At 49.8% G+C, this 26305-nt stretch overlaps 1 protein-coding gene and 1 long non-coding RNA gene across 3 annotated transcripts in view; one reads left to right on the top strand and one right to left on the bottom strand.

The window, feature by feature from the left end:
- Positions 1 to 25307, bottom strand: part of IL13RA2 (interleukin 13 receptor subunit alpha 2) — a 31751-nt gene extending 6444 nt beyond the window's left edge. Inside the window, exons 1-10 of one of the 2 annotated variants that reach the window (XM_065556808.1) lie at positions 25189 to 25307; positions 23064 to 23435; positions 21447 to 21781; positions 17024 to 17173; positions 15507 to 15658; positions 12569 to 12722; positions 11317 to 11437; positions 6512 to 6696; positions 2021 to 2178; positions 373 to 517 (exon numbers count right to left, since the gene is read on the bottom strand). In XM_065556808.1, the coding sequence (XP_065412880.1) occupies positions 373 to 517; positions 2021 to 2178; positions 6512 to 6696; positions 11317 to 11437; positions 12569 to 12722; positions 15507 to 15658; positions 17024 to 17102 (994 nt within the window). In that variant the 5' untranslated portion in view covers positions 17103 to 17173; positions 21447 to 21781; positions 23064 to 23435; positions 25189 to 25307. Of the gene's footprint in view, positions 1 to 372; positions 518 to 2020; positions 2179 to 6511; positions 6697 to 11316; positions 11438 to 12568; positions 12723 to 15506; positions 15659 to 17023; positions 17174 to 21446; positions 21782 to 23063; positions 23436 to 25188 lie in introns of those variants that run through there. The other variant, XM_065556809.1, reaches the window with a different exon arrangement.
- On the top strand, positions 7433 to 10675 carry LOC112058708 (uncharacterized). Its single transcript, XR_002887856.3, has 2 exons — positions 7433 to 7771; positions 8843 to 10675. It is a non-coding gene; the product is annotated as an uncharacterized LOC112058708 (long non-coding RNA).
- Positions 25308 to 26305: the final 998 nt, after the last annotated feature.

Below are 26305 nucleotides of genomic sequence, written 5' to 3'. Positions count from 1 at the left end.
ACAGCACAGCACCTCCTCTGGCCCTAGTCCCCAAATCCTGCCCCACAGAGACTTGGAAAGCGTTCTCATGGAACCGGGCTGCATGGCGTACTGGGGTGCCGAACTCCCCGCAGTCACCTCTGCAAAATTAGCCCCTGCCCAGCAAAACTGCTTCAGTTCTGCGGCCAGCAGAGCACTGCGTGGCCACCAAGAAGCAGTTTCCTGTCTGTAAAATGGAGGGATGGGGGGTGTTTGGTGAAGGTTAAATAGCCCAGGTCTGCAATGTGCTTTGAAGATGCAAAACTATCTCTGGGCCAGATCCCCAGTTCTCAGTCCCAAGACAGACCGATAAAGGGGACCCAAACCGCACTAGTTTCTTTTACTGTCTCCTACCGTAGAAACACTCCCGCGTCCATTCACTCCAAAAGCCCTTGTCGGCGCAGAACATGTTTGTTTTCCCTCGTACACGGACACATGAGACGCGGCTGCGATTGGCCTGGGAGAAGGTAAAGGCGGTTTCCACTTGGGTTGAGACAGCCTGAGAAAGAAGCGAACATGCAGAATAAAGAAGGTTGATTGATTACGTGCTACAGGATTTAGACCAGGTCTCTACACTAGAAACTGACATCAGTAGATCTGTGTCTCTCCACACCCCTGAGCTACACAGTTACACTGACATAACCCCCGGGCTAGATAGTGCCAAGGGGAGAGCGTCTTCTGTCAATATAGCGACTGCTCCAGCGGAGGCTGGTTAACCCCCCCAGGAGGCCGGCTTTGTTTATTTTACATGCATTTAGTGATGGCTTTCTACAGACCTAGCCTGAGTAAAATGAACAAACTAACCAACAGTCTAAACCAGTTGTACTTGCATGTGAGCTACGTCCACAGTTTATTCTTGCTAATTTGTGGAGCCCTTTGTAAAGTTACCTGACTGGCGGATTATAATTTGCCAGTAAACACAGTATTACAGGACCGTGCCCTGAAGAGACTCCAGTCTATACAGACTGGCCAGAGGAGCTGGGAGAAAGGAAGTACTGTTATCCCCATTTTACAAATGGAAAACTGAGCCCCAGAGAGATGAAGCGACTTGCTTGCGGTAACACGTGGAGTCTGGGTAAACACTAGATTCGAACCCAGATCTCCTAAATCCTAATTAGGGGCCGTAGCTATAAAACCAGGCTTCACCCAGAAAGAAATGAACATCTGATGGTACAGTCGCCCCAGCAGTGATTATATGCTCCTCCCCAAAACACACGTCTGTTCCCTTTTTAAAGCCTTTGTTCTCTTCTCTCCAAGAGCTGGCAATAAGAAGTAGGGTCTGGCATAACAATCTCAGCCCTCTGCTGCCCGTTCAGGCACCAAGCAGGGAGGTTGCTTGCAATAGCATCCCCACCACCCATTCAAGCACTGCGAAGAGCGTAGTGCAGGCAGCTCTGCCCCCTTCACCCGTGGAAGCCGGGGGAGCCAGGCACGACAGCCTGCTCCCCCTGCCTCCCACCCACTCGAGTACTGGTGTCGGGGCTAGTCAGCCGAGGTGAAGCCAGAGTCCTGGGGCACTAAGCTCAGCTGGGGGAGGGACTGACGTGCTTTTACATCCATGCACAGGCACGATGGCGAACCTGCCAGCCACGTCTCTCTGCCCCTCGCAGATCTTACAATCCAATCCAGAAGGCACAAGATTGGATCTTTTTCTAGGTCACCTTATATTCCATCTGTCGAGGTCAGATCCTGCCCTCTGTTACACCACTGCACGTCTGGAGCAGGCTCTAGGCCAGTCTCTGTCTTCAGCGGGTCAAACTTTGCCCCAATGCACCCATAAAAACCTCACTCCTCACCGGCTTTTACAAACTGGTGGCAGCTAATGAGCCTTCCCACCATTCAGTGCAGGGCTGTTCCTTGCCGGCTTCAGCTTCCGGCCCACCCATCCCATCCTGACGGCGAGGAGATGGAACAGGCTTCGGGATGAACAACCTTCTTGCTCATCTTAAACTAGAACCCTGTGTAAGAAAGCTGGTTATCAACAACCGTGTGCGGCGCATACCGTCCAGGGAGCATCAGCGTCGCCATCGTGTTCTGTCAGCTGCACCTCGTAGTCCAGGCAGTGCGGGGGCGCACCCCCAGCAGGAGGGCTCCATTCCACGTGAACATCCTCATAGGCAGAAATGGAAACCGACAGCTTCTCAGGCGGAGAAGGTTTGACTGAAAAGGAGAGAGACATGATCAGACCTTCCACTGGGGAATCATTGTTCCTTTCAGTACTGGTTGAACTTCAGCGGCTTCTCCTGAGACCGTACCCAGTGTCCACTGTCGTCCTGACAACCAGCTGCATGATGTGGGCTGCGTTGAAGACAGATGTGGGCCATTATACTTAATTCCGAATGTCAATGTGAATTAGATTCTTCCCCTGAAACATGGGGTTTGGTACTTAAAGCTCTTTAATGCATGGCAAGTCTTTTGAGAGGTTATTGTAGGTAAATGGCATTGATCAGCATCACAGTTCAGGGCAACTGGACTTGTATTTCCCTCCATGGTCCAGCCGGGGCACCCATATTTAGGCTTCTGGCTCTCCAGCCGACACCTCTCTTGGGTGGAGACATGCGTCTCTCTCCCTCCTGACCAGAGTATTTTCAGACAGCCGAGCGCCCTGCCTACACTGTGAATTCCCCAGCAACATCAGGACTGCGTTACTTTCCTCCTCAGAGACCAGAAACAGTGTCATTGCCATGGTGAAATCACCACACAGCTCTTTCTAAGCAAGCACCTATTCCTAAGGTTAAAGCATTACAGGAAAAACAATAAAAGAACCTATGGGCATGATAATGAGCTTACCAGATGACACCCAACACCAGCAAGGGCTCTAAGCAGTCCTTCAACCCCCTCCCCATGAGGTTTTCCTGCAGTTGCCAGGTCGTAACCCCTTTGGCTCAGAACAAGAATGAGTCATTCCAACTCTTCCCAGCAAAGATTGGAACCTGTCCATTTGCTGGATCAGAACAAAGGCCCGGAGTGAGGGTTTTTTTTTAATTAATTAATGGAGATATCCTATCTCTTAGCACTGGAAGGGACCTTGAAAGGTCATTGAGTCCAGCCCCCTGCCTTCACTAGCAGGACCAAGTATTGATTTTGCCCCAGATCCCTAAGTGGCCCCCGCAAGGATTGAACTCACAACCCTGGGTTTAACAGGCCAATGCTCAAACCACTGAGCTATCCCTCCCGCACAAGGTTATTTAACCTAAGTCCTTTCTTTGTCTGTTGGTCACTGGAGAATCCAGTCTGACCCAGCCCATGGGAGCCTCTCCAGGTGATGGTACTGCTTGGACGATATTGCAACCCAAGTGAATTTGACTAATCACCCTCCACTGTTCTTAACCCCTGGCAGGGAATTCTGCACAATGCCTGGCCCACAATGATACAGTCATTTAATTCAGTAAGGTTCGTCCAGGATATTGCCGACATCAGCACATCATCTGTCACTGTGCAAAAGCTTGTGGCAAATCTCCATCTTGTCACTAACTGCACCCGGGTTTGCGTTAGCTTGCTGTTGTGAACCTGGGCGCAAAGATGTCCACACACCAAGGGAACATCCACCCTCTGCCAGAGGCTTTGCCTTCTCTTGTGTACATTTGGGGTCTGAGCGGGAGGAGTCACGGCATTGCCTGCCTCCTGGGGGGAAGCGACAGTGGGGTCCCGTGTTCTTCTACTATAGAAATTGTTAATGATTGTTCCCTTCTTAAGTAAGGGTCTATCATGGACCCATACTGTGCCTGAGAGATTTTTAAGCAGAATTCCACATTAAAATCAATGGCTGTGCATTTGTGAGAGTATTCGGCTTAAAAACCTATGGCATAATACAGTCCATAATACCTAGAGCTTTGGCTTCAATGGTAAATGTTCCAGGACTTCAGATATCCTTTTTGTCAAACCAGCTTTGTCTCATGAGGTTACATATTGCAGACCAGCAGCAAGCTTATTTGTGCCTTCTAAAAATAACGCAATTGCTTGCAATCGCAGAAATTAGAGCTGGAAGAGAGCCCTGGTGAGTAGAGCTGGTCACAAGATGGAAAAGTTGAATAGAAAGAAAGAGCATTCACCGTTAATTTTTTTTTAAAAAGGCTGTTTTTCATCAGAAAAAGACTTTCAAATGAAAAATGTTGGCCAGCCTTACTCTGGAGTCATTACGGCTGGTCCCAAGCCAGCAGCATAACAATCAGAAGTGTTAATACTAAAGAGATCAGTCAATCCCAGTCACATGCAAACTTCCTAGGTAGAAACATTCTAAATTGCCTTCAAATATAATGATAGCTAAAAGGAGCTAAATTCATAGGTGATGTGTAAAATGGTATACAAAACCCGTTACAGCCCCCTACTCTATTACACAACCTATATCCTGATGTGTCTCTCCCACCACTCAAATCCTGATTATCTCACACGCTTTAATGATTTCATCCTCATGACACCCTCGGGGGGGAGAGAGAGCTCATTCTCCCCATATTACGGCCGGGCAAACAGGGCTACAGAGCTAGTGAGTAGAACGCAGAGAGAGGAACGGATTTTTCAGTTCGCTGTCTGTTAAATAAACTAAATTCAGGTCAACTTGAAACAAATATTTTCAGCAAACCAAAGAGTAAAATTTGTTTTGGGTCAAAATGTTTCTTTTCATTCTCAAGCCTTTTTAAACATTTTTAATTTTGTAAGAAACGTAAGAAAATTTCAAAACAAAAAGTCATTTCAAATTGAAAAATCAAAATGTTTCTTTTTGAAAGTGTTGGGAAAAAGGGTTTAGATTTTTTCAGATTGTTTTCAGACTTTTTCCACCCCCATTTGTTCTCTGTTCTATTAGCTGTACAAGCCACACTCCTCTTTTTGGTTCCCCGGGGTGCAGCTCCCTCTAAACTCACTTACTGTTTTAGCCAAAAAGTCTAACAGTAACTGTCATACTGCATCCAGTTGTGTATCTCTTGGTTTTAATAAAAAGCTGAAAGGTCCCTGCACTTTTCTGAATTATCACAAGTTGTATTAAGACACAGAGAAGCTGTTTCTGTTCCAATGGCAATTCTTATTCAATCACCCACAGCCAGTAATATGCCACGTCAGGCACTAGCCGCACAATACAGAACGGAGTCTTTGCTCCCACCAGTACTGACTTCCGGTAGCGCTGCCCCATCATTCTCAGAGTGACGATCATCTGAAGGGCCAGCCAGTGACACAGTCGCTAGGTGAAAGAGGGGAAAACCCCTCTCCTGTGAGCAGGAACCCACCTCCCCACTTTCTCCCAGCATCTGCAATAGTCTGCTTCTTTCCACGGTTATTTACAAAATTCTCCCTTAACATGGGCATTAGGGTGGCACTAGGAAACACCTTTGTAGACCGGTTAGCACATGTAGGGCCAAATCCAGAGGTCTGGGGGAGAGGATAAGTTCAGGTGACTTACACCTACTTCCAGTGTCCTCAATGCGACTGTTAAAACAGTTTAGACATCCTCAGTTGCCACTGTTCACTGAGACATTGAATTTGGCCCTTAGATTGGACTAGAACCAACTGGCTTCTTGTAAGTGAGCCTGTAGTTGATTTTTTTAAAATGTGCCCAGCATTTTCCCCACCCTGTAAGCGCCTTGAATGCACACAATAGTTACTGCAAAGTTTGAAGACTTCAGTTCAACACCTAAATTACCCAGTCATTAGTGCTGCCGAGCCAAGACTGTAAAACTATCCCACCAGCCCATAAGGGCCAGATTCTCAGCTGGTGTAGAGCAGCAAAGCTTCATTGCTTTCTGTTCATAGATGTGAACGTTTTCTAGGGTTGCCAACTTTCTGACCGAACAAAACCGAACACCCTTGCCCCCGCCCCTTACCCAAGGCAGGGCCGGCTCCAGGCACTAGCTTACCAAGCAGGTGCTTGGGGCGGCCACTTCGGAGAGGGGCGGCACGTCCAGCTGTTCGGCAGCAATTCGGCGGACGGTCCCTCACTCCTGCTCGGAGCAAAGGACCTCCCGCCGAATTGCCGCCGCAGATCGCGATCGAGGCTTCTTTTTTTTTTTGGCTGCTTGGGGCGGCCAAAACCCTGGAGCCGGCCCTGACCCGGGGTCTCACCCACTCCATCCCCTCTCCTCCCTCTGTCACTCTCTCTCCCCCGCCCTCACTCACTTGCTCATTTTCACCAGGCTGGGGAGGGTCCCTTTTCGACTGGGTGTTCGGTTGAAAACTGGACATCTGGCAACCCTCTGGCCTCCTGTAAAGCCCAGGGCAGGGAACCCTCCCCCTGTGAATCCTACACCTACCTCAATCATTTGAGGTTGAACTGGAGAAGATCTTTTACCGAGACAGCCAGGCTTGAGTTAAAGACGGCCAGTGATGGAGACTGTACCACATCCTTTGGTAAGCAGTTCCGATAGTTAATTACCATCGTACTTACAAACCCCTGAAACCTGGCTCCAAGACAGCTACTGAACCATCCCAGGATCTACTAGACCATTTAAGAACCCGCATCTTTCCCCCGAAAGCCTGCAAAAAGAGATGGGGCCGTTGTCATTACCTAGGTTCTGGAGATGGAATGTGAAGTAGGAGGGTCTCAGCGGTGTGGACGCTGAAGAACCATTAACACAGACGTTGAAATCAATATATTCTGCCTGCCTCAGGTTTTGCAACGTGCATCCAGTATTTCTTCCATGAGTCTGAATATAGTCACTGCATTGCACTGCGTGATCCAGCCCTTCGTACCTACGCATAAGGTAGGAAAATTCTGTTACATGCCATATTTAAATCAGGGATTTTTAAAATATTTGCACTGCGGTTTATTCTTCAGAAAGGTCTGCCAGGTCATTGACTAAAATAGTATTCATGATCCAATGAGTCAGTGAAATAAATATGAGAGATCAATCAAAAATCTACACCGGAATGGCCTCTTTAATCATAAGTCAGAGTGAATAAATATTAATATCACTACTTTATGATCATATAAAAACACCCCTAGTATTAAACATGAATCCTTTTTGTTCCCAGGCTGGCTGTGGTGAAAAAGCATTTGGAACTGAAAAAGAAGTTGTGTTTCATTTCCTGTTTTAAAAGACTGAGGGTTAAAAAAAATTGCAACTAATTAATGTAGGGCAAGGAGGCAGAAGAAGTCTTGTATTTTAATCTGCTCTTCTCTAAAGTTTCAGGCTAAACCAAATTAAAAATATGTTTACAAAGAAGGCCATGACTCAGTCGAAGTCTGGTGAGTAACACTGCAGCATTCTTGGAAAGGGGCACGCCCAGGCTATCGGGTAAGCCATCAGGGGGTCGCTCGTGATGACTGATGAGGTGCCATATGGCTGAGCGTTAGAACGTGGAGACTGCAGCTTTTACATCTGGAGCCAAACATACAGAACGTTCCCTTTTGCAATGAGGTCACGCGGCGCAGGAAGATTGCAAAGTAACACATCCCCTGACACAAGGCAGCAAAGTGCGTCAGTCTGCTGGAAACCCTGGAAGGTCTGGTCACTAAATGGACTCTAAGCCGAAGAGGTGCGAGCCCTTTCTTTCCAGGTACTGCACCCTGGGAAGATACTAGTGTAACAACTGCTACCCTGGGTCACCAGCAGGCATTCATCCCAGGGTTACGAATTCCAGCTTCTACCAGCAGAGCTAACGGAGGAACTCCCCTCGCTCTAGCAGCCTCCTATCCCGAGACCAGCTCCTCCAGAGGAAGCATGGCACACACTGAACCCTGGTGTACACCACACCAGAGCCAGGAGCTCTTGGGGAGGAAGTGGTGCCTTGACCTGGAGCTGGGGGTACCTCGTTCTCTGTCACAGTAAGTATCTGCACGGTTACATTTCCCAAGGAAATCACAGCCTAGTGCAGCATCGGGAATCCCTCCCCTCATCTGTGCCGGGAACATTCCTCCAGCCAGGGCCAAAGTAGGCCTGCACTCTGCTGTGGGCTCACGCTGGGAGATCTCCCGCTCACTTGGCTGCTTGCATTGCAGGAATGCTGGGCGCAGGCCAGTGGTGCCAGCAGGACGTACATTCCCAGCGGGGAGGGGGCTGTATACGGGCACGGCAGGGACATGGTGCTGGCCCTGACCACCTCTGTGTACTGGTTGGTGGCTCTGCTGGCCGGAGGGCTGTCTTTGTACACTGTGGGCCACTGGCACATACCCCTCCCCAGCCCAGCTAGAAGCATTATAGGCTCGGCAGGTATTTCACCTCTGGGGTTCCCATGGAGATACTCCTCCCCTAATACTTCATAACACTGAGCTCCAATATGGTCCTAAACATCCCATACATCCAGGGAGGGAACCGCCTTCCTGCCCAGATCCTGGACATTCCACTAGTGGGTCCATTTCTGCTAGGGCAGGGCTGGTTCCCCAACTTCCCACTTGCTTGGAGTCCTTCCATGAAGTTTGCAGGAGAGCTGAATTTGGCCATTCTGTTCAAAGCCCAGTGGGAGTCCCAGTGCAGAATACATTATCCAGGAAAGGTCGCTCTCTTCACTGGACGTTGCTTTAATAAATAAACAAGCAACTCCTGCAATTTGAAAAATGACCTTGGTGCAGCTGCAATGTTAACTGGAACGCAGTCCAGCTCCGGGCGTTTGTTGCTGTGATGAGGTGTTCCAATTCGTAGTCACGTTTTTCAAACAGATCTTTGGCATTACTGTTACTAAAACAACTTCTCATCAGTTTTGATGTTTTTTGGCAAAATTGCTAAAAGCGTGTGGAAATCAACCACTGGATAGATGTCGGTGTCCCATTTGCATGGGGGAAGTAAAAACAATGCCTTACCAGGAATTCACTGACTCACTTTTGCATTGCTTATAACAAATGTGATAGTGTGTTGTTCATTTACTTTGATCCAAAAGTCCAACTTTGTTTTTCCTAAAGGAAAGACTCGTACGTGGCAGCCTGCAGCAGGTCAATCGGATAAACTACATGGAAGAAATCGCTGGACCATGCATGAATGAACGGCCCTTGTCTGGATGGGCTGGCACCACGACACTTTAACAGCCCCTCACTTTCGTGGGATACACATTCAGGGACCCAGAGTGGCTGGGGTGCAAAAGAAGACAAGAGCCTAGAAGCATTAACCTTCAGACTAGGCTGCTCACTAGGACTGGTGAACTCAAGCCAATTCCCACAACAGTCAGATTTACTTGACTTTATGGAGAGCCGAAATGTATGGCTGACATGCTTTAGTTCTGCTGGGAAAGGCAGGGGCTTCAAGGTGCAACACACAAATGCAAAATACACACGGCAGCTGCAGAAAGCACAACCCCCATGACGAAAGGGAACCCTCACCAGGAGGCAAAGAGGAGGCTGCATTTATAAACTAAGGCCGGGGAGCTCACCCCTCTGGAACTGTGTGCAGATGGGCACGGGCCGTGTGTGCAGTTCTCTCCATGGCGGAGGCCCCGTCCCTGGGGCTAGGTGAGGATGGGGCCTGCAGACTGCAGGCCGTGGCGCTATGGGTGGTGTAGGAGGGACATGCCCAGACTGAGGTACATTTACCCACCGCCCAAACACAGCTGCGGGAGCCGTTAGCATCTCTGCTGATCCTCTCCGTGCTGTGTAACCTCTCTACAGGCGGGTCCAGGGCAGTGGCTGACATAGGGGCAGGGAGGGGAAGGGGGCAGAGGCAGTGAATCCCCCAATGTCCCTGGTCCTACAGCTAACCCCCTAGCCATTCTGCAGAGTGGGGGAGGGTAAACCCCACCCACTCTGTTCTGCTACTGCCCTCCTCTGTGGGAGGAGGTGATCTCGCCCTTTAAGAGCTGTCCCAGGTTACCCTGAAGGCAGCCAGAAGGGGACCCTCTGCAGTCAATTTTGAATCTTGAAAAGTTTAGTCTTTTTTAAGCCATTTGTTTAAGTGCGACTGTGAATCTGTGACAGTTTGTAGCCCTATGTTCATCTTTTTTACAAGGCTATGATGGATTCTGTACAAATTATGCTTTGTGAGGCATCGTTTGAAAACTCATAACTTGCTGATCATTACTGTCCTGGTAAAATGTGTGTGGCAACTTTGTATGTAAAGGTATAAGATTCTACTGAATAACATTAATGCGACATGCTCCATGTTTACAAAAGCAGGTGCATATCAGTTCCTCAAAGACAAAAGACAAACTGATGCCTCAGCCAAGTGTCAACAAAATCAAATGGTCTGTCGCCTGGTTAAGTGGCCATTCTTTGGCAGGAAAAAGGGCACGAGCAAGAAATTTACATTTTGGCAAAGAAACAGCAGGTGGTTCTGGTCCCCACATATTGTCTGTCTCCTGAACCTCAGCTGGAGATGATTTTCAAAGAAAAAGACAACTATAAGAAAGGAGAACAGAGGTCCCAAAATACTCCTCCCTTTCTCTCTGCCATGGCATCACCACCACCTGAAGGACAAGGAAATTAATGCTGAAGTGGGGCAGTGGTCCTGACTGGTAGGATTCTATCCAGTAAGACTGCTAAAGCATGTGGTCAGAGACACTTTTGCTTTGAATTCATTTAGCTTGTTAAGTTAGTGTTAGTTGCATTTTACCTTTTATTTTCTTGTAACCAATTCTGACTTTTACACCTCATTATTTGTAATCACTTAACGTCTTTTTGTAGTGAATAAATTTGTTTTCTTGTTTTCTCTAAACCAGTAAGAGTTTGGATTGAAATGTTTGGGAAACTCCATTTGGGATAACCAGATTTGTGCATATCATTTTCTATTAATAAATGACAGACCTTATGTGAGCTTGTATCATCCAGGAGGTGGCTGGGCAGTACAAGAGGCACATTTCTGAGGGAAAGTCTGGGACTGGGAGTTTGCAGGTGGGGGCTGGAGAATTGAGGGGACATGGCTGTCTGTCAGTCCAGATTGTACCCTGGGGAATGTCACAGAATCCCAGGCAGCAGAATACGAATTCTTCCCTATTAGAATATTCAGTGCTAACTGTAGGACAGTAATAATGATTTAGAGAGCCGCAAATTCCAGACCCAAACCCAAACTTTCCCAGGGCCATTGAGACCTGGGGTTTGGTACCAACAAGTTTAGAGATAGGGCTCCAAGCTACAAGGTTTGGCTCCAGACCCAGAGTTTGGGGGGTTCCAACCTAGGCTTTTGGTTTGGGCACATCTCCGCTAGAATAATTTGATACAAAGGCTGTTTTCAGGAGCCCCAAACCTTGGCTTTCTGGGTTCATGCTTTGTTCCCCATGTCTAGGTGCTAACATCTGTGTGTGGCATTTACCTATGAGTCATGTAATGGGGACACCAGCAACGAAAACAAAATTGCAACGGCTGTTTCTTTGTGCGATTCTAGTGTGCTGTTTGCCCCGTGAGACTGCTCCCCTGGCACCCAAATGCTTCCCCACCGAGCTTGTACGTACCAATAATATAACTCATAACATGCCCCAGGAGGAGCTAGCCGGCCCCGCTGCCAAGTGCATGTGAGGTGCTCCCAATTGTAATAGACACAGTGGAAGTCTCGGATCTGTGACTCCAGATCTCCTGTTCAAGGAAAAGGAAATAATGACTTTATTATTCGAAAGGCCCCGTTTGGCTGAGCTGAGAAATAGCCTTGCCAACCCATTTGATTTCTCTGAATCATCATGCTGACTTGTGTAAACAGAACAATCAAAATAATTTGATAGCCACGTGCCAGAGGGACTCACGAGTTTGGCAAACACTTCATTTTAAGTGACCCTTTGCATCTCAAACCCTATTTACATTATTTATTTGCAACGGAAGGGTGAAGAAGTGACCCTGGTTTAATTATTCAGAGGTGACATGTCTGAGCCATTGAGCAGATTTCAGCTAAGGGAAGCAGGGTCACAAGGCTGGAGGCCGGTCCCTGGTTTCGACTCAGTCTATGACTCGATGCGCGTTGTCAGACAACTCACTTCAGGGCTCTGCAATACTTTGCAAAGGGTTTTGAGAGCCGGAGGGGAAAGGCAGCGTGCAAGCGAGACAGTCCTATTGATCGCTGATGGGGAAGGTCAGTCGCATTCTCCCCTCCTGTCAGGGCATGGTGTGGGAGATCGAGCCAGAGTTCTCCTGTCCAGGGACTGCAGAGAGGATGCCTGCACAGGTGTGAGCCGGGAGGTCGAGCCAGAGTGCTGCTACCAGGGCACGGGCCGACGAGCGTTTAAGGATGTGTCTACGCTGCAATCAAAAACCCGCGGCTGGCCCGTGTCGGCCGGCTCAGGCTCGTAGGCCGTTTAACTGCCGTGTAGACTTGCTGGCTCGGGCTGTAGCCCAGACTCTGGGACCCTGCGAGGTGGGAGGGTCCCAGGGCCTGGGCTGCAGCCCAAGCCCAAAAGTCTACAGTGCCATGAAACAGCCCCGAGAGTCCGAATCAGCTGGCCCGGGCCAGCCGGGGGCGTCTAACTGCCGTGTAGACCACAACCCTCAACCAACAATGACAATTTGCTAAGCAAAAAAATGGCCTAACCTGGCAAAGAACATTTTCTGCATCTAGCAGCCTGACAGGCTTTGCTGCGTCTAATGCACCTCAGGTGATGGAGACGTACTGGGGCAGCAGTAACTTGGTTGTGGGACCTTTCAGTCAGGTCAACACATTTTTCCAGGAAGACGTGAGGCCTGGAAAGGTCGCGTGGGGAACGGCAGCCTGCGTCTTACCTTGTAAAGGAACCTGGAAGGTAGCGTGAGTCCAGTCACTCTTCACTTCAGATTCATTCGTACAACGTCCTTCCAGCAGAGTCTGGACCTTTGCTTCAGTTCTCTTGCTGAGATCAAATCCATCGCCATATTTTAATTTCTTAGTAAAAACAACCTGGTGTAACACAGACAACACTGTAATCAACTTTTGGTGTTTATATTGGCTGCAAAGTTTGCTATGTGTGCTTGCTCTCTACACTGTACTGTGTTATATATACACCATAGGTTTACACACACACACACACACACAATATGTTTCCTGTGGACACAATCCAGATCTTTTACATTCCTATCAAATTTGTACTGTCCAATGCTTATCCAGCACTCAAAATTTCACTCCTCTGCACTTCCCTCTATGGGGTGGATATCCTTCACGGCACTGTCATGAAACCCTGAAATTCATCCAACCTAATCCCATGATCCAGCTATTCCCGTGTCCTGTCTCAACCAGTAGCCAGCACCAGATATTACAGGGGAAGGTGCGAAAACTCCCAAATAGACAATTCTGGAACAACCTGCCCAGAAGGAAAGATTCTTCCTTAACATGACCAGTGTATGTTGCCCCTTAATCAGTTAGTTTCTCGTTTGTATGGGTCTCTCACTGCAGCAGGGGACCATTTTAAAGAGGAGGCAGGGGACTCTAGGGGAGGTGGCCCCTTGCAGCGTTTAACAGAGATGCTATAGAAAGGGCCAGCCCAGATTAGAACGACGTACCAGCAGAAGGAGATGAGTCATGCAAACCTGCGTTCCCTTTTAACTGATTCTTCATGTGACAAAGTGCAACCAATCTCCCCACGTCAGGGAGATGGAGCTAGTAATTCCTAGTTTGCAGGAATTAATCCCACCAAATCTGGGACTTTTACAATTTTTTGAGCATTTAATATTTTTCCTGAACTTGGGAAAAAAATTTCTATCACCAAGTAACTTGAAGACAAACAAATGAAGGCTTAAATTTAAAAACCAAAGAAGGGAAAGAAATGGAGAAGGATTAAAATGAAAGAGAAAGAAATGGGATTTATGTAAAGAAAAGGAAGAGAAACAGCTGCACCCGATTCCTGTCCCACCTGCAGCACTGCAATGGATGCACACAGCCCCTGCACTTGCAGGGTTTGTTAGGAGCCCAAGAATATAAAGAAGTCTCTTGAGCCACGTGCTTCTGACCAGCCTCTGACTAACCCCCCTACCCCGGGGCTCTGACGCTCACACAGCCTTTTACACACGCTGCTCCCGGTGGGCACATGCTCTGGTTTTGTGACTTCATCTTTCATTTCTTCTGTGTACTCTAGGCTGCCAAGAGAGTAAGTTAGTTAATAAGCCCTGTCCGTGTCAAAACTTTTGGCAGGACACTGGGTACTGGTGTTTCACACGATGATGTTATCTGTCTGTCTTTCTTCCTGATCTGCATTTTACAAGATGCTTTGGCTGCTTCATCTGAGTCCGCTCCTGCTCTTCTAGTCGGTCTCTTTATTTCTTCTTCATTATCTTTGCTAATTTACAGAATTCTGCCTTTTTTCTTCAAAGATTTCTTTTTCTTCCCTTTTTGAGCTGCTGCTAAAATCATCTTGGACAAATGAGCACACCCAGACATTCCTGTATCACTAAAGGTTTGACTTTCCCCAACCAAAGCGGAGAAACCCTGACACACACTTAGCAGCGCATTTCCCCTTTCACGACCTATTCAATCCCTCCTAGCAATGGGGATTGGTGACTAGAGCTCTTCCCTGCTTTAGGACTCTCCTCTGAATAGTCAGCCAGTCAAGTCTGTGGCCTAGCGCTAAAGGCAGCATGACAGAGTGTGCCCAGTGTAGACGAAACGGTCCAGCAGTGGTAGCGTGGTATTGGCCGCACTCTGATATTCCACTTTCTATCCTTTTCACCTCTCAACTTGACCTGTTCTCTAGGAGCCCACTGAGGTCTCTGGAAAGCCTCCCCTTGTCTTCCGTGGGTTTTGCAAATGGCCCTACAGAGAAGTGTGTCCAACACAATATTGTGTGATTCTTTTTGGGGGGGGGGCAATTCTAAATATCTGACAGTGAGCAATTGGAGCGTTGGGTGTCTGGTCCTCTGGCTCTGTTACGTTTACCCGTGTGGGAGCCTTATCTCCCAGCCCACGGACAAGTATTTCAACAATCCCGCTTGCAGCGGGCATATCTGCTTCCTCCTTGCTACACTTTAATGAGATAAGATGGGCAATTTTATTTTATGGATGATTTCGGTTCAGTCCATCTCTCAGAGATAAATGTAAATACACCTCTACCTCGGTAGAAGGCTGCCCTCGGGAGCCAAAAAATCTTACCGCGTTATAGGTGAAACCGTGTTATATTGAACTTGCTTTGATCCGCCGGAGCACGCAGCCCCGTCCCCCCCTGCCAGAGCGCTGCTTTACTGCGTTATACCCGAATTCGTGTTATATCAGGTCGCGTCATGTCGGGGTAGAGGTGTAGTAATAAAAAATACCATCGTGGGTAAAAGAAATGTTAGAATGTTCTGAGAGCGAATCAAACGTAATCTCACCTTTATAAAGCACTTTTCATCCCAAAGGATCACAGGCACTTTGCAGACTCCCAGTTCTGCAGAGACCGACTCCTAGTGCATTGAATACTATGAAATTACGCTTGGCAATCCGCACGACACCCAGCCGGAAGCGTTTGCAGAAACAGGCCCTCAATTGGTCCCAAAGGTTTTGGTGGCTGCTGTTAAGCTGTAAAATATTGTCATCCTATTCCCAGACCTACGTTTCTACATCATTCGTCTTTTTGGTTGAATAGTTTGACCTTGTCAAAGGAAGTTGCTTTAATTACCAACTTCATATCGTTCACTTAAAAAAGGTGTAATCAACAGATGAAACAAAGGGGAAGCAGTAGCAATATACTATACCCCAAGCTCTGCTTTAACTCACCTTCCAATCCGCGTCGCCCGTGCTCCGGTATTTTAATTTATATTTGATTGTACACTGGTCGAGGGTTAGCAGGGAAGGTGGAGGCTGCCATTCTATATAGAGATGGCCTAAAAGTCCAGGGTCAATTATCTGTAGATTGCGGGGAGGTTCAACTGAAACAGGAAAAGCAGTTGGATAAAATAAGTTGTTTTAGAGAAATAAAATAACCCAGATATTTCAAACTATGATATTGCGCAGACAAACTGCCTTTTAACCACAGAATCTCAACATGCTTTGCACCAAGGTCACTGCACCACCAAAAACTGCCACTGCCTCCAGGATTAAGCACGAATTACTTGGACTCCGTTCAAAAAGTGTTTTAATGATGTTCAGAAGCAAGACTCAACAGTTTAGGACAGGTAATGAAGAATGTTGGCTCCATTGAAATGACCAGGCTTGGCATGGGTAATTGTAACTTGGACGGGGCACCAGGGCTCATAACTCTGTTCCTGTGAAAAATGTCACGTTTCTCACGCTTCCAGGCTGACTCAGCCGCCTCCCAGCACATGTGCGCACAGCCAGGGAAAGACATTTTTGGGTGTAAAATCAGCCCTGGGCACTCTGGGGTCTGAGAGTTACGCTCGGCTCTTTCCAGCACCAGTAATCCTAGGTCCAAATCAAGAGCTTTGGTGACACCTGTGCAATCTCATGTAGTCAGATGATGGCTTGCAGCCTACTGGGCAGCCCTCTTGCTTCCCGCCAGGCTGCCCAGAGGTAATTGCCTTGAATTGTTTGCTACACGCGGCTGATGCATAAGAAGGAGAAGACTCCAGCTTGCTCTGCCCAGGTGTAATTCACACCTCCCTGGGCCAGCTCTGGAGAGTCTGGCCCCATGGAAGTGTCATGTGGGAGAGGACTGCAACGCTGAGTCCCAAGTCACATGGCTCAGTCACCTGGAGGCATTTATCTTTGAGTGGGGAACAGACATGTTTCAGTTCCTCTCTTTTATCATTGGAAGCACGCTCTGCATTTTGACAGCCAACAAACATTCATTACGAGAAGAAACAATTTTACTGCCAGTTCCCTTCAGGTTGTAAATTAGCCCCATCCACCAGATTAAGCTGCTACATTCGGCTTCACTGGGAAATACTGAGGAGTATTTTTCTCGGACACCCAAGGTGCGTTTAGACATTACAGCAACATGTAATAGATGTATTGTACATCAGCACTGGATGCCCCTTCCTGCTTCCACTGAAGTTAATTGCAAAGCTCCCATTAAGCATAGTAGCATGTTTGCCCAGTCCTGCAATTGGAAACCCTTCGACAGGGGTCTGCCCAGGAAAAGCTAAGACTTAGGAATCGTCCTCCTACTGTTTTAGACACAACAAATCCTGCATCTTGGCAGGGGGGTAGATTAGACGGCCCTTGCAGTCCCTTCTAGCTCTATGCTCTATAAACAGCTTGGTAAATTTCTGCCCATGATTTCATCTGAAGCGAGCATTAGACAACAGTGTTATCATGACCACTCCTTGATTTACCTGCTGTCTGGTGTCCTGAGGAACCTCTGCAGAACCATGCTAGGATTATGGTGACAGCACAAATCCACTGGATGTCCATGTATGTGTAAGACTTCAAAGCTTCCCACTGGGAAGTGTATTAGGCCAGAAAAGTAGTCGCACACGAGAAACCTACAAAATAAGCCGGGTTGAAAACTAGTTAAGGTATATAACCAGCTACACCTGCTGCCTTGGGAGCACAAGTAACAACCTTCCAAGCATTTTATCAATGGTGATACTAAATGCCAATCACAATGTTATATGAAGTGTGGTTGTAGCCATGTCTGTCAGAGAATATTAGAGACACAAGGTGGGGGAGGGGATATGTTTTATTTGACCAACTTCTGTTGGTCAGAGATGAGCTTTCAGGTTAGGGAGATGTCCCGATTTTATAGGGACAGTCCTGATTTTTGGGTCTTTTTCTTATATAGGCTCCTGTTACGCCCCACCCCCATCCCGATTTTTCACACTTGCTCTCTGGTCACCCTATTTCAAGTGTACACAAACCTGAAGAAGAGCTCTGTGCGAGCTTGTGTCTCTCACAGGGATTTCTGCAGAAAAAGCCCATTTTTAATTAACATTTTTGGGTTTTCACCAGAAAACAGAAACCCCCAAACCTGAACACTTTTCAGCTTTGAGCAACTGAAAACAGAGAAATTTCAGCCAGCTCCCCAAAACGTTAAGCCTTTGATCAAAATTTCAGTTTTTGGTGGCTCAAAACAAACCAGAACCAAACCTCTGTTTTCTGGGTTCCAGTTTCTCAATGAAAACATGGACATTTTTGAAGAAAGATTTCAGCAGAACACACACACACAAATCAGTATTTTCATGGAAACAAAACTCATTTCCTGCCCAGCTCTTCCAGATAGACTGGATCAGATGAGCTAGTCCAGGGGGCATCAGGGGACCGATTGCAGCCTCTGCCCTACATGAATCCTGCAGTCAGACACAGAGTGGGGCTGGGGCAGGGGCTCCCAGAAGAGGCAGAACCAGGGGAAGATTTAAGAAGCTGTAGGGATGGAAGGGAACAGCAATCAGGGGGCTCCTCAAAAAATCCTGGATTAATAAAGGGCAGGAACAGGCGAGACACCCAGATCCATTCCCCTCTCCCTATCCCTCCCCCTTCAGCAGACAACCACCCTCCCCCTCCCACCCAGGACGTGAGGGATTTTGGAGAAGGGGGAGCAGGCATCACCCAGCTCACCCCGAGACACAAAGCTGATTCCAACGATTTCTTGGACTGGCTACTCCCCTTGGGAACTGGATCCCACATGGCAACAGTGCAAACTGCTTTCAGACCATGGCTGGGGAAAGCCGGCAAGTTCACCTGGATGCCAATGCAGGAGGTGGCGTCTGAACACTAGTAAGAATTGCTTACGCTGGTACCGGGACTGATGTCAAGGAACCAGTTACTGTGTCTGCGGATGCAAGTTCCACTGTAAAGTCAACTGAGGGGCAACATTACAGCAGAGTTTGGAAACCCAAGTTCTTACAGTAAACACCAATTCCACTTTCTTGCAGAATTTGAGAATTTCTCCCAGTCTGAAATATTCGGCTCCGACGAACATGACCTGGATTCAGTCTAAGAACAACAGTCTGTTCTTACATAGCTTTCCCTTGGACAGCTCCTCAGACTTACCAGTGTGACCCCCCCTTACCTCTCACCAGCACGGACCGGGGCCAGGCAGGGCTGAAGGTGGCATCCCAGAACCATTGCTGCCCCATTGTCCAGCGACCCTCCCCTACACAGAGAGGAGGTCGGAGGGAGGGAACTAGAGCAGCCCCATATGTCTCGATGGAGGGGAGCTCGGATTGGTTCTTTACCCCAGAAACCTCCCCTCATTCTGGGGGGACAGTTGAGAGAGACCGAGAGGAAGGGAGTGTCCCACTCCCCTCACCTGTTTTTTCAGTTTTCCCAACCCTCAAGTGGGAAACAGTCGAGTTCGATTCCCACAGAGCCTATCGCACCACTGGGCAGGGAATGGCTGTCCGGCCCACCACTGAGCTGCCACTGACCAGTACCTCAGGCTAGGGTGACCAGACACTAAGTGGGCAGTAATAGGAGCCTATATAAGAAAAAGACCCAAAAATCAGGACTGTCCCTATAAAATCGGGACATCTGGTCCCCCTGCCTCAGGCAGGAGGGAAAGCAGACAGCTGATTGCTAAGCTCGCTAGCCCATCCCCTGGAAAGCGACTGCTGAGACCAAGACTGCTCCGCGGTTCCTCGGCCCCTCAGACGAGACAGACACCTGCAGCATCGACAGGTGCGCTGCCAACAGGCCCCTGGCCGGGCGGCTGGCAGGTTAGAGAGCTGACATAGCAACTAGGGTCAGGGAGACTTTGTGAGTGGTTAAATGAAAGAACAAAAGGTTTAGGGCATCCTCCATGGATGGCTGCATATCTATATTTTAACAGTCTAGCCAGATTCCCATGTATTACAGATAATATCACTTGTTCTTTGCATTGTTTGTGTTTAGAACGTCTAGTGTTTATATAAAGCTCATCGGGTGTTTGAGAATTGTGTGCTCCTTTATGAAGTGAGTACGGTCCCCAGGGAGACGGGGGATTGCCCATTATTTCCCAGGAGCCACCACCCGTATCAGAGTCCTGACTTCAGCAGGGAGACCCAGATGGGCAGAATGAGCCGAGACCTCAGGAGGTAAAGCGCACCCCACACCTCCGGAGTCTGTACCCTCAGAGCCACCGGGAGCTGGGGTGGGGTGAAGGTTACACAAGAATTCATTTAGGCTTGCAAACCCTGTGAAATAGGGGAGTGTTTTCCCCATAGGTGTGTAAGGTATTCAGCCACTTACAGGACAGAGACATTGGGCAGGTTATTAGAAAGCTGCCAGTCCAGCATCACAGCAACTTGGGATTTGCCTTCCTAAGGGATCCTTGTTTACAGGCTATGAACTAATCACACTCTACAGCAGAACTGGTTGACATTGTGATGGGATATGGAGATGGATTCACACACATTTTGTTTGCTCAAGTCTAGCAAAGGAAGGAGAGAAAAAATACAGAGACTGCATCCTTGGTGTGCCTCTAGCAGGAGCTTGCAATGCCCTAGAGCCTGGAAGGGCTGGGTCTGTCCTTTCGGTTCTGCTACCACCCTCAAGAATATTGCAGTACCAGGGTATCTGATGGAATGAGGAGAAACCGCATTGTCTTAAAAAAAAAAACCCAGCAAACTTTATGGCAGCCAGAACCCTCACAGCTCACGGGGCGACCTCCCCTGGAGCTGGCAACAGACCTCTCCACCCACTGAACGAACGCTGTCCTTCAGGCCAGAACCTGGGATTTGGCCCGGAGCCGCTTTGCAGGGGGCTCCGCTGACTGACAGGCTGCAAACACAGAAAGCCGGCATGTAAATATAAAGCAGACCTTGGGCAGCTCCAGTTCACGCTCTGCTCAATTTATTTACAGCTCAGAGTGCAGAAAGAGATTATACACTAGAGTAGTAGGGGGTAGGAGAGAAGTAAAAGCCTGATGCTAGATTAAGGGATACTGAAGACAGGTGTTAGAAAATATCCTAACAGTAAAGAATTCCTACTGTTAAAAACACAGGCTGGAGCGGAAAGAGTCTATAAAATACACATCAATGGCTTTTAACAAGATCAGTTATAAAGGTAATTTTCAAAAGTACATTTCAGTGGGGAAATTATCCTTTCTATTTCCTCCCTGTCTCCTAGGGGCATTGTGTGGCTCATATAGCTTATACTAGTGAAGTGCTTTGACATGCTTGGATTAAAAGCCTTATACAATTGCAATTTGTGGTTTCTGCTACAGTAAAAGAGAACAGAATGGTGCCAGAGAATGCAAGGGCAGAGCCAGGAAGCACGTACGTTCCAAAATCAAAGACAGTCACATAAATGTTAGTGACCAGCATAAGCCAACAACAACAGGAATGTGAGTGGCTCTAGTTTATGGATATAAATGAAGACAACACTGAAATGTACAATTTTTAGTGTGATATCAAGAAATACCCGGAGGATATTTACACACAGTACATGAGCGCAGTTAGTCTGTAGAAAGTCAAATACAATATCTGTGATCACAACATAAAATGTGTCCTGTTGAAAAAACCCATCAGACTTGGTATGTGCATATGTTTCAGTACCAGAAGGATCCTTGCAGTTAGGAGTCAGGTGAGAGCCTGGTACAACCTCCCCTGTGAGCAGCACTGATTTGCACAATTGAGAAAGCCACCAGAAATAATTACACAGGTGATTTCCATTTCCCATCTAAAGAATTAAGCACAAATGGCCAACAGAAAACATTTAGTAGATGAGGCAGATTTTAATAAAAATAATTGCAATTAGTTAGTAACAAATAAGCTACAGCTAAACCAAGACGCACATTCAAACTCAAGAACAACATTTTAAAACTGCAGAAGTTCTTACCTAGAGCCCCGGGATGTGTTTTACAGCAGAGGTTAAAGCCGGAGTGAGTGTTCTTTCCAGCAGGCAGTTCCTTAGCTGCCCTGGTTAATAAATCTGTTGGTTGAAGAATTAGGAGTTCTCCACAAAGAGTCAGAGTGCTTTAATCTGTTCCCCTCTGCAAAATTGAGTGACCCATTGTAATGATGTTGCAATAGTCAAAAGATCATAGCCTTGACCAGGCTGGTTGTTGGGACAGGAAATCCAGAAACTCCTGTTTTTGCTAAGCCTTGGTGTTAAGCACTGCTATAAATATCCTGGTAAATGCACAGCGATCTTTTAAGTGCTCTGATGATTCACTGTGATGGAAAACAAATGGGACGTCTATAATTTCTCATCTCAAATTCCCCTTCCCCGGGGGCACTGACACACCTCCCCACCCACCATGCTGCCAAGTAACACACGTCTTGCCACCCCCTGGCTGCCCTCGCCCCGTTTGGTTTGTCATTGGCTTCTCTCCCCTTTCAGGTGATCTAGTCTGCGGCCCCTCTGGATTCAGTGATGCATTTCACTGTTACTTCATCTCCCCCACCGCACACACACACGCACCCTGCTCCCTCCCTCTCTTCCATTCACCCATTTCATCCCCCTGATACATTCTTTCATAAATCTGCTCTGTTACTTCTGAGGCAGGGACAGTCTTTTTATTACTCATTTGTCCCGCCTGTAGCCCTGACCCTGGACGGGGGGCTCTGGGTACCAGTAATCATCATCCCCTGGACTCAGACAGTCTAGAGCTTTTTGTGTCTCTAGAAGCTGCAGAAGACCTGTCCGAAGATGCTGCCCTATAAATGATCCATTTCCAGCTGCGTGATCTGGAGCGTCCTAGAAGCAATGAATCAAAACAAATTCAAGGTATTTTTTTTTTTTTTGCAACAGTTACATCTGCGTGTTTCCAGATTCTCTCAGTTTGGGAACAATAGAGGATGTTCTAAGGCCAAAATTGCAGCTGGTGTTCCCCAACCTGCCAAACTGCACGTATATTGCAAGGGATAGGTTATTGTCAGCTACTCAGAGAGCCAGTAAGAAAACAGAGTACACTGAAAAGATTTCACAAAAACACTTCTTTACTGGAATCATGAAGGAGAAACAACCTCAAATCTCCACCCAGTGCTTACCATACTTCTGTTTCAAATGGAACCCAGTCCAAATAGCTATACCATTATTCTCTAGCTGGAGTCACTGGAAGTTTTGCCTGAGTGAGGAGCACAGACCTGACCTGTCACCACTTATGTTGTTTATCTTTTGTTTTCCCTCTGCTTGAATACTGAAATATAGATACGAAACACCTGCACCTGCACCCCCGGCTCACAGCTACTGTTGCCAGGCTGTTGTGGTTGGGGTGAAAGCTCTGTGGGCTGCAGAAAGTTTACATCCAAAATTAATTTTTAATTTATGAAGCCATCCCTAATCACATGACATCTGCTTGGTCCTGGTGTCCCTTCAGGAGTGCTGTGGAAGGCCGGCACTGACAGAAACAACAGCAGCATTTCCACAAGCCAAGCAACCTTAAGAAATTTGCAAGCATGAGCCTCAGTGCAAGCAAAACATCTGACCCTACAACACTGGCTGTCTCCTCACCGGCACCGCCCAGAGTAGACATCCGGCACAGGGGATTAGGTGACATGGCAACCTGCCAAAGCAAGGGAAAGCTCCCCACACAGAGGACAATTGATTTTCACTGGTAGGTGAGAAGAACCCGGAGCTCCCGTTGGATACTGTACATTGGCCTGGTCACTGGGACGCTCGCTGCACCCGATGACTCCCAGACGACGCTCAGGCTGTCTGCGTGGGCACAGTGACTTTCCAGCACCATGACAGGGAGCCTGCTGCCCTCTGGGGACTTTCACCATCTCCCCCGACTCAGCCACGTGCTGCTGTCTCTCTTTGGCCGAGGCGGCGTCCGCGTCCCTTGCACTTTGCCTCGGGTGCAGAGAAGTCTGGTCAAAGGCACTGTGGGGGGAGGGCGGAGGCAAGGCGGGGCCTGAGCAACAGGGCCCAATTGGGGTGGGGAAATTGCTTGCAGGGCCATGAATGTAGGGCCGGGGCAGGGGTGTGGGAGGGGTGTGTAGGAAGGGGCTCAGGGCAGAGGGTTGGGGTGCAGGAGGGAGTGCAGGGTGTGGGAGGGGGTGCAGTGTGCAGGAAGGGGCTCAGGGCAGAGGGTTGGGGTGTGGGAGGGAGTGCAGGGTGTGGGAGGGGGTGCAGGGTGCAGGAAGGGGCTCAGGGCAGAGGGTTGGGGTGCAGGAGGGGTGCAGGGTGTGGGAGGGGGTGCAGTGTGCAGGAAGGGCCTCAGGGCAGAGGGTTGGGGTGCAGGAGGGGTGCAGGGTGTGGGAGGGGGTGCAGTGTGCAGGAAGGGGCTCAGAGCAGGGGGTTGGGGCAGAAGAGGGGTGCAGGGTGCAGGAGGGGGTGCACAGTGTGGGAGGGGGCTCAGGGCTGGGGGTTAGGGTGCAGGAGGGGTGCAAGGTGCAGAAGGGGGCTCAGGGCAGAGGGTTGGGGTGCAGGAGGGAGTGCAGGGTGTGGGAGGGAGTGCAGTGTGCAGGAAGGGGCTCAGAGCAGGGGGTTGGGGCAGAAGAGGGGTGGCAGGGCACAGGAGGGGGTGCACAGTGCAGGAGGGGACTCAGGGCTGGGGGTTAGGGTGCAGGAGGGGGTGCACAGTGCGGGAGGGGGCTCAGGGCTGGGGGTTATGGTGCAGGAGGGGTGCAAGGTGCAGAAGGGGGCTCAGGGCAGGGGGTTGAGGTGCAGGAGGGAGTACGGGGTGTGGGAGGGGGTGCGGTGTGCAGGAAGGGGCTCAGGGCAAGGGTTTCTGGGTGCAGCAGGGGTCTCAGGGCAGGGGGTTGGGGCAGAGGATGGGTGCAGGGCACAAGAGGGGGTGCACAGTGCGGGAGGGGGCTCAGGGCAGAGGGTTGGGGTGCAGGAGGGGTGCAGGGTGTGGGAGGGGGTGCAGTGTGCAGGAAGGGGCTCAGGGCAAGGGGTTGGGGCAGAAGAGGGGTGCAGGGCACAGGAGGGGGTGCACAGTGTGGGAGGGGGCTCAGGGCAGGGGGTTGGGGTGCAGCAGGGGGCTCAGGGTGGGGGGTTGGGGCAGAGGAGGGGGTGCACAGTGCGGGAGGGGGCTCAGGGCTGGGGGTTAGGGTGCAGGAGGGGTGCAGGGTGCAGAAGGTTGAGGTGCAGGAGGGCATGCAGGGTGCGGGATGGGGCTCAGGGCAGGGGGTTGGGGTGCAGGAGGGGTGCGGGGTGTGGGAGGGGGTGCAGTGTGCAGGAAGGGACTCAGAGCAGGGGGTTGGGGCAGAGGAGGGGTGCAGGATGCGGGAGGGGGCTCAGGATAGGGAGTTGGGGTGCAGAAGGGTGTGCAGGGTGTGGCAGGGGGCTCAGGGCAGGGGGTTGAGGTGCAGAAGGGTGTGCAGGGTGTGGCAGGGGGCTCAGGGCAGGGGTTTTGGGGTGCAGCAGGGGGCTCAGGATAGGGGGTTGGGGCAGAGGAGGGGGTGCACAGTGCAGGAGGCGGCTCAGGGCGGAGGGTTGGGGTGTAGGAGGGAGTGCGGGGTGCGGGAGGGGGCTCAGGGCAGAGGGTTGAGGTGCAGAAGGGAGTGCAGGGTGTGGCAGGGGGCTCAGGGCAGGGGTTTTGGGGTGCAGCAGGGGGCTCAAGATAGGGGGTTGGGGTGTGGGGTGCAGGAGGAGTTCGCGGTGAGGGCTCCAGCCTGGCACCGCTTACCTGGAGCTGCTCCGGGGTGGCAACAGCACACAGCGGGGCCAGGGCAGGCTCCCTGCAGGCCCCAGCCCCATGCCGCTCCTGGAAGCGACCGGCACCACGGCCCTGCGGCCCTGGGGGAGGGGGGGCAGAGGGCTCTGCGCACTGGTACCTCCCCCGAAGCTCCCATTGGCTGCGGTTCCCTGTTCCCGGCCAATGGGAGCTGTGGGGGGTGGTGCCTGCAGGCGAGGGCAGCGCACAGAGCCCTCTGCCCCCCTGCCCGGGGGCCGCAGGGACGTGGTGTCGGCCACTTCCCAGAGCGGAGGGGGGCCCGCGGCACCACAGGGGTGCAATCCCATGGGCCGGTCCAAAGCCCCGAGGGGCTGGATCCGGCCCGCGGGCCATAGTTTGCCCACCCCTGCTCCAGTGAGTCTCTGCAGGAGCTGCAGACCCTGGCACGGCTCCCCTGGGACCAGCATGCAGGGCATGGCTGGCAGCAGGGCAAGGACTTGTCACTGGCACATCCTGACCACCCCCCACTGGAGTAGGTGGCACAGAGCCACTTAGCAGACCGGGCAGGGCTGGAGGGAATCCGGCACTCAGTCTCTATTCTGCGCAAAGAATTTGCTCCTTAATGAACTTCTATAATGACCTTTGTCCCTGCCGCTGCCAGGCCAGCAAAGGGCGCAACGGCTGCAGATTGGCGGCTGCCTTCTCGTTAAAGCTGCTGTGTTGGTAAGAGATACACTAGTTCATCTAGTCTAGTCGTTAACGTGAGCTCCCAGGGATCTCACCACGGACCTGCCAGCTGACGGCAGCAGCTTCCCAGAAAAGCAGGAGCTGGAGTATTACCTGACGTTTGTTGCAATGGATCTCAAGTTCTCTAGGAAGCTGATCCCACAGTCGGGTAACATGCTCTGGGTGGGGGCGATCGCTAGCACAGCTGAGGAGGCAAGCGCTCAGCTCATGAATTAGGAATTAACAACGTGGTGGATAAGGAATTTCTGTCGTCACTGAAATCCCTCGGCCCGCTCCAAAGCCCGCTCAGTGGAACAATGGAATCATTGTTAAGGGATGAAAAATACAAAGGAATTGAAAAACACATCCCTAGAGGCGGCTTTTAACCTGAGAGATTCCATTC

Source organism: Chrysemys picta, chromosome 9 (assembly GCF_011386835.1).
Source record: "Chrysemys picta bellii isolate R12L10 chromosome 9, ASM1138683v2, whole genome shotgun sequence".
Lineage (NCBI taxonomy): Eukaryota > Metazoa > Chordata > Testudines > Emydidae > Chrysemys > Chrysemys picta.
This window is presented reverse-complemented; position numbering and strand designations above follow the sequence as displayed.